At 43.8% G+C, this 11,170-nt stretch overlaps 1 protein-coding gene across 1 annotated transcript in view; it reads right to left on the reverse strand.

Annotated features, from left to right (window-relative positions):
* Nucleotides 1-212: 212 nt before the first annotated feature.
* FARP1 (FERM, ARH/RhoGEF and pleckstrin domain protein 1) overlaps nt 213-11,170 on the reverse strand; it is a gene marked incomplete at its 3' end in the record, with an annotated part of 165,123 nt that continues 154,165 nt past the window's right edge. The window contains exons 16-18 of the mRNA XM_010164410.1: nt 6,971-7,052; nt 4,034-4,271; nt 213-343 (exon numbers count right to left, since the gene is read on the reverse strand). Of these exons, the coding sequence (XP_010162712.1) occupies nt 213-343; nt 4,034-4,271; nt 6,971-7,052 (451 nt within the window). The remainder of the gene's footprint in view (nt 344-4,033; nt 4,272-6,970; nt 7,053-11,170) is intronic.

The raw sequence follows: 11,170 nt of genomic DNA on the forward strand, positions 1-11,170 counted from the left end.
AGTAAAAAGGTAATAAAGATGATTGCTTCTTCTCGCTTTAAAGGCTGCTGTTTTCCATGGTATTATTATGTTGACATTTGATAGTCTTTTGTGAGAGAAAAAGGTGCATATGAAGAAAGGCAATTTCACAGCTGCTCCTAAGAAATGGGTTTCTAAAACATACCTAGTGCTTTGAAATTCTATCAGACCTGGATCACAACTCTGCTACTTACCCTTCCTGGGATCACCAGGTTGTCTATGCCTATCAAGTCTTTCTTGAGTTCATGCAGCTTCTGGAAGTTCTCCATCTTTATCATATTGCCATGGAGCTGAGCCACCATTTCAGAAATCTCAGCCAAAGCAGCTAGATAGAGAAAAACATAAAATGCTTATTAAAAACTTACAAGAGAGATGGCTTTTGTCTGCAGCACCCAGCTCAAGAACATCACCTTCCTTGTGTTACCCTTTTTCCTCACAGTGTACACTAAAAACCACACAAAAACTCTGGACATCACCTTATTGAGGACCGAGCAGTGTAATGAAGAGAGAGTCTATTTCCTCAAGCAAAAGTTTGCTCTATTTTAGCCACAGAAACTTTGTAGGAATACTTGAGTCAATTCAGGGCACCGATGAATGGGTTCTCCTAAAGGATTTAATGTCCTACATCTCCAATTAAGCTAGGAATCTTCTATAAGCTTAGAAAAAAATTTAAAATAAAATAAAAGAAGAATTTTTTCCACAGCCTGCACACATTGGGCCAGGTCCATATTTGAAGACACCAGGAAATGGTGGTGTCATTTATTGTATCATCTCAGATGGTAAACCTGGTAATCCTGGGGTTTGTCCTCAGTTCCAGCAATGAGTACAGCTGGAAGGGCTGCATGTCACTGAGTTGCATCACCGCTCTACTTCATTCTCTCCACAGACACTATCAACAACGAGTGACCAAACACCTGGGAGTGATTTTCCTAAGGAAAATCTCCATTGTCAAAGGGGATTTTTGCCGTGTGAAGAAGGATCAGGTGGGATACAGGAGGAAGGAGGCACTACAAGGAGCCAATCTGCAGCAGCAGAAGCCAAACCAAGTGCAGGCTGCTGCCAGTTTGCTCCCCATGTCTTGTCTTTTTGCTGTGCCAACAACACAGTAAGCCAACTCAGTGAACTAAACTGAAAATGACTTCACCACTTGATGTTTTCTGAGGGATCAGCTGATGGACTGGCTCCCTGTGCTGTCAGGTATGTGAACACCAACTTTGATACACCTAAATGGACGAGTAGTCTCTGAATAGGCCAGACACACTGACTGACTGACATTAGAGCCAGAAGAGCAGTTACAGCCATTTGTGTTAAAAAAATACAGTCAAGGGAACAGTAACATTGGTTCTTCCTTCCTACATCATTTCTCAGTGTGCAGTTCATCCACCTGTTAGTGGGAGACCTGTGCTCTCTGCTGGGATTCACATCCACATCTCCTGTCTTTTTTGCCTCCTTCACGCTCTGACCTTCAACAAAAATCTGCAAACACCTTAGTAAGAGACTGATCCCAGAGTGATGGTGTCCTCAAGTCACACTGTCCTTCTCATGCACTCCTACTTTCACCCCTGAACCCCATGTTCATATCCATTTCAGAAGTGGAGCAGGAATCAGACCTTGATGGTTGCTGCTGCTGCACTCTCTGGGGAGGTGGGAATGGACACATCATCCTTCTCATCTAGCCTTGGCTAAAAGAAATGAGGGCACTGCTCGCTGCATTGCTTGAGATCATTCAGGCAGTAGCTACATTTAGGCAAACATTTGTGTCACGCAGCCTCTGTGGCATTTCCTATCACTACAGGTCAAGTTACCTCTGCATTTGGTGCCTTGTCTGCTGCGGGTCTCCTTGCACAGCATCTAAGGGAACTTAACCAGCTAACTCAGCTAACACTTTACAGCTGGGAGCAGTCATGCTGAGCACTGCTCCCTGCCCAAGTCCTTCTGTGGATCTGCACCAAGTGCTAACTGTAGAGATAACATAGTTATCTTTAAATGTAAATAGCTTACAGTGGGGGTAGGGGACAGGAGTAAGAAAGGAGGGAAAAAAATCATCAAAAAGAGACAGCAGAAAGTGAGTTCAGACTACAGGAGCAAAACTTCTTCACATTTGGGGACCACCACTGCCTCCCCCCCCAAAAAAAAAACCCCAAACAAACCAACAAACCAAAACCAAACCAACCACCTTGGCAGTTTTGAGTTCCTGAAACAAATAATGGAAATAGTAGTAGAACAAACTCTATGTCTGGAAAAATGACACATAAAGACAAATAACACTTAAAGACATAATAATAACAGTGGTCATACTGCATCAGACCAAGGGTTCACCTGGGCCAATATTCTGTGTTGCTAGTGGATCTCTAGGGAAAGCCAGGAACAAGGCAAGCACACATGGTATGTTCCCTTTGCTTTCTCCCAACCTCCCAACTGTTTTCAGTTCAAGCAACTTCCTGAACTGCATGTCATTTCCACGTGTTTAATAACCCTCAGCAGATTCCTAAGTACTTGTCCAGACTGTGGCATAATCAGGAAGAAATTTTTCATTATGAGGGTGGTGAAACACTGGCACAGGTTGCCCAGAGAGGTGGTAGATGCCCAATCCCTGGAAACATTTAAGGTCGGGTTGAAAGGGGCTCCGAGCAACCTGATCTAGTTGAAGATGTCTCTGCTCACTGCAGGGTGGTTGGACTAAATGACCTTTAAAGGTCCCTTCCAACATAAACCATTCTATGGTTCTGAATCTATAATGTGTATATGGAGTAGATCATCTTAAGTGCCATCACATGGCATGTGCAGGACAACCTGGTGATCAGGCCCAGCCAGCACGGGTTTATGAAAGGCAGGTCCTGCTTGACTAACCTGGGATCTCCTTCAGTGCGAAGTGACCCATCTAGTGGATGAGGGAAAGGCTGTGGATGTTGTCTAACTAGGCTTTAGTAAAGCCTTTGACACCATTTCCCACAGCATTCTCCTGCAGAAACTGTCTGTTCATGGCTTGGACGGTTGTGCTCTTTACTGGGTGGAAAAATGGCTGGATGGTTGGGCCCAAAGAGTTGTGGTGAATGGAGTTCCCGACAGGCTGGATCGAAGTCAACCAGTTCCTGCACTTGGGTCACAACAACCCCATGCAACACTACAGGCCTGGGGGAGAGTGGCTGGAGCGCTGCCTGGAAGAAAAAGACCTGGGGGTGCTGGTCAACAGCTGGCTGAACATGAGTCAGCAGTGTGCCCAGGAGGCCAAGAAGGCCAACGACATCCTGGCCTGTATCAGGAACCATGTGGCCAGCAGGAGTAGAGAACTGATTGTGCCCCTGTACTCAGCACTGGTGAGGCTGCACCTCGAGATACTGGCTTCAGTTTTAGGGCCATCACTGCAAGACAGCCATTGAGTTGCTCGAGTGTGTCCAGAGAAGGATAATGAAGCTGGTGAAGGGTCTGGAGCAGGAGTCTTATGAGGAGCAGCTGAGGGAACTGGGGTTGTTTAGCCTGGAGAAAAGGAGACTCAAGGGAGACCTTATCACTCTCTACAACGACCTGAAAGGAGGGTGTATTGAGGTGGGTTTTGGTGTCTTCTCCCAGGCAACCAGTGACAGGACAAGAGGAAATGACCTCAAGTTGTGCCAGGGGAGGTTTAGATTGGGTATTAGGAAAACTTTCTTCACTGAAAGGGTTTTCAAGCATTGGAACAGGTGGCCCAGGGAAGTGGTCAAGTCACCAACCCTGGAGGTGTTTAAAAGATGCATAGATGAGGTGCTTAGGGATGTGGTTTAGTGGTGGTCTTGGCAGTGTTAGGTTTTCAGTTGGACTTGATGATCTTAAAGTCCCTTGCAACCTAAATGACTCTATGATTCTACAAGAGCAATCTTAATCCTACCATTTCTGGTCTTTGGAGTGCTGGATTTTGCAACTTAATCCTGTTTCAGTGTAGGCTTAAAGAAAATGGGGGGTTTTTTGTGTCTAGCCATGCAGTTCTAATGGATTTGAATGCCATTCTCCAGCTCCAGGGATTGGTTCTCTTACTTACCTCTTGAATCCCTGAAGTCTATGTGGCTTGGTGGGTAGTGTTTGCAAAGCCTCTCCATTATCTGCTTGTAGTGCATAAGCCTGTGTAAAGGTCTGAGAAGGAAGGTATTGAGAGGCAAGTAGCAGACTTTCTGTAGCTCAAAATCCCTGCAAAATGCCTCCAGCTTGCGAGAGTTCTTGATCCCATTCTCCAATTCCATTAAAATCTCATTGTGCTTCCTCAGGTGAATTGTCAGTTGCTAATAGGAACAAAGGAAAAAAGCATGCAGTAGAGAGAGCTATTAGCAATCGCTGTGAGACATGACTCAGGCCAAACCTACTCCAACAAAACATCCAACTAGCACAGCGTTTGGGATTTTGCAAACAAAGTCACTGCACAACACAACGGTTCCGACAGTCACTTGAAAAGGAGAAATGGCATTACCCATTTGAAGTACAGCCCCCCACCCCCTCTGCCTTCCCTGTAAAACAAGAGTACATGAGTCAACAAAACTAATTCTCCTATCAGTGAGAAATCCAAAGGCAAGGAGATGACATGACCACAGCTTATGAAAGTGCAGGTGCAACAGGGAGAGAGCTAGACAATGCAAATGCAGAGCTAGGAAACAAAATGGGATTTTTCTAGGAGGAGGAAGGGATTTAGTTGCCCCAGTTCCCTTTGGTGCTTTTGGGGAACTGAGATGCAGGCAACTGCACTTCTACCTTCTGATCCCTTATTATTAATGAGAAGTTGCATCTCCTGGGAATCCAAAAAACCACAAAACCAGAGATGCTGTCAGACAGAAATGGGTATGTTAGGAGTTCTTAATCCTTGGATTACATTCTCTTTTCCTTAGTGCAGTCTCTAGGATGATGCCACTGGCAGCAGGGGAGTTATGCACCGGCAAGTGAATGTTTGCATGCAACATATCACTTAATTTAGGTCTCAGTATCACAGACATTCATGAGCCCCCTTTAAAACAATTCAGCAGTATTTTTTTAACAATTAACACAGGGGCTTCATTTGTGTTTTGCAAAAGGTAAACTGGTTCTTTGCGATGCAAAGAGCTTCTCTGAGCAGCCGAATAATGTCTCCCAGTAGCTGGTAGAATATTAACCAGCAACAAAAAGAAATTGAATGAGTATATTGAAAGCACTTGAGAAGACAGTTTGGCTTAATCTAAAGCTTGTGTTTTTTGACACATTTCCAATCAACTCCCTCTCTCCTGTGATTTGTGACATCTTTACCAGAAATATACCTTCCCCAAGCTGCTTCCTCATACACTTTATATCCACTTTACAAGCCTGTAACTCAGGAAAAAGATATAGGAGACCCTCTGGACTACTACAGAGGCTGCCCATTAATTACTTGCTCTTAACATCTTTCCTATGTTAATTAAACAAGGAGTGTCAGTTTTCAGGTCTTTTAACAGGTCTGGTGATAAATATGTAGAGTTTTAACTAACTTCATCGTTTCCTGTGCAGTTCTTTAAGTCAAACTGGGTTTTTGCCTCTTGACTCCACATATCTGTGCTCATCAGCTGTGGCAGATCAAAAAGCAAATGAAGAAAATCCTCTAATGGGAAAGGGAGAATGGCAAAGGTGAAAGCAGATCGACAGGTCTAAGTTACAGCAAGGACTGTACACTGCCTTTAGACTAGTGCCACAGAAGGACCTGCAGACAGTGAAGGACAGACAATTTAATGTTGCAAGGTACCAAGAGCAGAAGCAGAGTCTGTCAGAAGCTGAGATTCCAAAAACTGTTTGTAAAACGTTGTGTACTTCATGAGAGCAGTGATGGAGGTAGAAAAGTCCCACCTGCACTTCTTCCAATGCCTCTGAATTGTGTCTTCAGGGGAAAAAGCAGTTCTTGCTAATTACACTGCAGAAAGGGTAAGGCCGCCTTACCGGTGACAGAGCTGCTGTGTTGGGAACCATAAACCAAGATTTCTACATTCTCTTTTTCTGATTTGCTGTCTAATCACTTGCACATCACTTAACCTCTCTTCATCTCTTTCTGTCCTTCTGAGATGAGCCTAGTACTAACTAACCTCTCAGGAGAGCTGTAAAGATTAAACAGCCCTTTCCTCCAGCCAAGGACTCAAGGCTCCTCCATTTACTAACTGCAGAATGCCAAAGTGGTAATCACCAAGGAAAGATTTATCAGATAGTTTCGAAAGCCCTTTGAGATCCACATGTCAAAGGTGCAGTGCCATGTTCTGCCACACACTGACCTGGCTGCATAGCTACATTAATAAGGTGAGCTGTGCGTTATCCATCCATGTAAAAGTCCATAGGGTTTTCACAGGCTCCTGTGCCTGCCTTCCACGCCGTTTGTTCAGTAACACAGAGCATCAAAAATACTACTCCAGCCAGACTAAGAACAGATGCAAAGTCTGCTGAATGTTACACCTAGATTTACACTTCATGCATGTATTTTTGCTTTTAGCTTTAAAGGGATCAAAAGCAATTATTTGCATTTATTCAAAAACCTTTCATCTAACCTGGCAACATAGTGCACAAATAAAAGTTTCCAAAATTAAATCAATATCCAGGTTATGGTCACTACTCCAGCAATATCTTAACACTTCTATTTGCATGCACAAGTAGGCACACTTGGCATCTGAATAGTCTCTTCAGCCACACAAATTCTTATGTTTTGCCTTCTTATTTGAAAGAAAAAAGAACTGTAAATGAAACATTCCTGAACTTCTGTGTCTGTTGTTCCTATATCTGGAGAGAGGATTGAGGAAAGGGGGTTGACAATTGAAAATCAGCTAGCAATTCTGAAATCTCAGGGCTTACCAAACACTTGATACTTCATCAAAGGAACCTTTTATAGCATAAGCTTTGATTACAATTGGCAAAAACCAGCACAAGAGGCAACATCAAATGAAAATGAAAAGCACAATAATTCTAATCCATGTCAAAGCTTGAATAGATAAAGGATCATTCCTACCTTCATACTCTGAATGTTCTTTAGCATAACATCTCCGATTCTTTGGTAATCTCCTTTAATGTGAGCATTAGAGCGGCCTTCCCTGGCAGCAACAGAAATACCAGACACTTCAGTCATGTAATAAAACCACATATTTACTTACAAGCACAGAAAGGAAGCCAATAGCTCTTTTCTTTTAAATTCCTAACCCTCGTGCTCCTTCGCTCCGGAGCATCTAAGGAATCTTCCTGACAGACATGCAGTTCCCAGGTACAGTATGCCCTTCACCCGGCCTGGCTTGCACTTCTAACAACAGAAAGGGCAGGCACTTAACAGAAGGATTAGACCTTTAAAGAAAATTGCTAGCGTTTTTAAACACACCAGAGATGGCTGGAAATGGCTTGAGAAGAAGGAAGACATCAAAATCCCACTATAATATACAGGCTTAGAGCAGGACAATTCTGTTCAGAAACAAGAATTGCACAGGACCTGCGGGTGTTCCTCCTCTGAAAAGGGAGGAGAGGCAACGAAGAGAGAAGGGCAGCGAAGCTGGTGAAGGGTCTGGAGCACAAGTCTTATGAGGAGCAGCTGAGGGAGCTGGGGTTGTTTAGCCTGGAGAAAAGGAGGCTGAGGGGAGACCTTATCACTCTCTACAACTACCTGAGGAGGGTGTAGCGAGGGGGGGGTCGGTCTGTTCAACCAGGTAACAAGTGACAGGACAAGAGGAAATAGCCTCAAGTTGCACCAAGGAAAGTTTAGATTGGATATGAGGAAGAGTTTCTTTACTGAAAGGGTTCTCTGGCATTGGAACAGGTTGCCCAGGCCAGTGCTGGAGTCCCCATCCTTGGAGGGATTTAAGAGTCGTGTAGACATAGTGCTGAGGGACATGGGTTAGTAGAGGACTTGTCAGTGTCAGGTTAATGGCTGGACTTGATGATCTTAAAGGTCTTTTCCAATCGAGGCAATTCTCTGATTCTCTAAAAAGCCTTCTGTTTGTGCAAGGAATAGTGGGACAAAAAAACCCAAACCCAAAACAAAACAAAAAAACCCCTCCTTCCAGCATCTGGGTTTGACTCATAAGTGTTACATACTGGCAGGGAACTTGATTTCAGTGTGTCACTTTTGGTATTAAAAACTGCTCCCTCCCACCCAGCCAGCTGCACTTGGGTGGGTGCTCCATTTTGGGGAAATCCAGCTCTTGATGAAAAAGATATTCCTGCTTCTAAACCCATGTGTGAGACAAGCAGGAATACCACACTTTGACTGAATCTGAACACATCTTTAAAAAACATAGGAGGAAAAATTCATGAATAGCAGAACCTAACTGTTACAGATCTGCTCCAATCAAGTTTGGTTTTCAAAAAAAAAATCACTAGGGGGACTATGGGGAGCAGCACCGTCCCCCTCCCCTTTCCAACTTCTAATACTGCATCCAAGTTTCCTGCAGCACGGCTTTTTACTTGCTGTCCTCAATTTTAAAAACTCAGTTCAACTCCTGTATCTGAATATTGGGAGACAGATCCAGTTCTAGTGTGAGCAACTGCAATTCAGCCAAAGAAATGTACTACCTTGGAAGAGGACAGAAATATGATCATGCTCAGTATGAACCCAAAGATAACAGGACTTCTGTTTTGTGCTACTGCTAAATGGATATATTGGTTTTCACCCACTTGCAGTAGTTCACACTTCTAAGAAAATTCTGTGTGCAGTGAACGAGTAAGTGGACAACCAGGTGGTAAATCTCTGCATACCTTAGTACCGGCGATCTAGCCGGAGAGGTCCCACACTCACCAAATCACAGAGGATGCAGCTGTTATTAGGAATATCCTTTCAGTGGTAAGACACAGAATTTTCTTTTTTAAAATCCATATAATTAATAGATGCATCATCAATAGATGCATATTCAGACATATTTTGTTTCATAAAGTTAAACATGGTTATGTTGATGCTGGATAATCTCTCTGCATGTTTTTCTAACTGGGAAATGCAGAGGGCACAGCTTTTGAATACTACACAGTAACATCTATTTTATACTTTGACAGACAGAGTGACTCAGCTGATAAACATGGGATTGCTCCATGTTAATGTGAACAATATCCAGCTTCACAGGCTGTCTTTAACTATTTCCCTATAGTGTTAAGTCTCCCAGGCACTCACACGCCTATTTGAGCAAGAAAAATACAGTTTGCAACAAGATTTTTTGCTTTTTCTGAACCTAAAGGTTACAGAGGGGCAGGAAAATGGGTTGTGTCAATGTAACCTTGATTAGCATCACCTGTTTTGCAAAAACACTACCATGTATAAACACTGCCATAGTCAAAACATGCCCAGGTTATGGTATATAACGCAAGGAATATCAGAGGTCTGTACAGACATTATAAGACCACAATTTCCATGTTACCTGAGGATAAAAGTCCAATTTATCTCCCCAGGAAGCCTCTGCCTGTCAAGTCATCTCCCCCCTATACTGTTCCCTGCCTTTACCTTCCCCATGTCCTATCCATCCATCAGCTCTCCCCATTGAGATTTCCTCTGAGAGGTTGTAAATAAAACTTTCCAGCTACAAATGCTCTGCTCAAAGTGGTGCATATCAAAGCACCCCCAACTGAAAACCACAACTGTTTGAAGTCCAAGGCAGTAGCACTGCACTGGCAGGAGGCAAGGGAAAGTTGCCCTCCACCCATGCAGCCAGCACGCAGCATCCCATCCCAAATGGTTCACACTGTGTTGTTGCACACAATCCCAAAAATGTCAAAGCTAGATGAATTTGTGCTGCTGCCAGTAACGACATGGTATTTGGTAATTCTCTCTAGAAGAATTCTTGCTTTATGTGTTATTCTCTAACTTTCTGGCATTGCCTGGATCCTTTTTTATGTCTACATTTAAGTTAATCTAATGGACTTCAGCAGCTCGGTACCTTTCCGATTTATTGCCAAGGTAAGTATTAAGCACATCATTACAGATTGCTATTTCCAAATAGAAATTGCTTTTCTGGTCTCCAGGCTACATAAAGGTTGGCTGGAATACTTGTTGCAAATTTCTTACTTACTAGCTAGCTTCTTGATGGCTGACCCCAAGCCTACCAAAGTCATGATGAGTGCTTCCACTGCATTTGTGAACTTCAGCCAATATTTAGTGCAGTTGTTCACTGAACAGTCAGGTCCTTATTTCCTAAAAGTTGACCCCCTGGCCCCTCTTCAGCACAGCCAGCACTGACTGCTTGCACAGCATCTCATCACATCAGTCACATGAAAGCATCAGAACATTGTTCTTCATTGGCTTTGGCCACAGACTAGTCCACAGCTTTTTTTTAAAACAGTTGAGGCGCTTTCAAATCGTACTCTGCATCTTGGCAGAGTGATGAAGATGGAGAGAAGCAGGTTCCCCAAAAGCAACAGCCTCTCTCCAGCTGCTGGCTGAGCAGTGAAGAGCTGAATTATACCAGAGCCCTCAGCCCAGGCCAACAGAGATAACCTGTGCTGCAGGCAGATGCGTGCTGCCGGAAGAAATAAACCCCTAGGAAAACCCAGAAATATGATGGCCAGGTACTGCTCCTTGCTCCAGCCATTCTCTCTGCTTTGGTTATTTATTTCCACACAAACGCTGTATCTTGCAACAGAGATGATTTTACCACTGGAAATGGTGCATTTGCATGTGCATAGGCTCTGATGTGGAGCAGAGGGGCAAGGAAAGCTGAAGCCTGGCACGGAGGAACATGATGTCTTCGCATCTGCCTCCTAAACCCCATCCTCCACTCCACTCCAGCTCTCTGCTAGGACTCCACAGTAACGCTTACGCTACACTGCTCTCTTTCCCAGCTCCTCAACATCCAAGTCCTAAGTAAACAAGAAGAAAAGAAACCCCAAGAAAAGAGCATCCAAATACACAGAATATTAAAATGAAAACCAAACACTCGATCCATCAGATGGTGTCTTACTACTTCAACAGTCCAAAGTGCAGCAGCAGAGAAGAGAGCTCTCCCTGTGGTGTATGTTTTGAATAACACCACTCAGCTTGCTGGGGGGAAGAAGCTGCTCATTTGTTGTGCATCGATGGCTAAATTGCTCTTCTCACTCCTTGTTTTCATGGGTCACTGTTTGAACATGGTATCTATCTGCCAGTGACAAGGGACAGAGCTCAGGGACTAGGTTCTTACAAATTTTCACCAGGAGCTGATTTATGACTCTCAGCTCCACAGAAGATGTAGGAGCTGGCTTCCCT

The sequence above is a fragment of the Antrostomus carolinensis genome, unplaced genomic scaffold (assembly GCF_000700745.2).
Source record: "Antrostomus carolinensis isolate BGI_N321 unplaced genomic scaffold, ASM70074v2 scaffold3483, whole genome shotgun sequence".
NCBI classification, from domain to species: domain Eukaryota; kingdom Metazoa; phylum Chordata; class Aves; order Caprimulgiformes; family Caprimulgidae; genus Antrostomus; species Antrostomus carolinensis.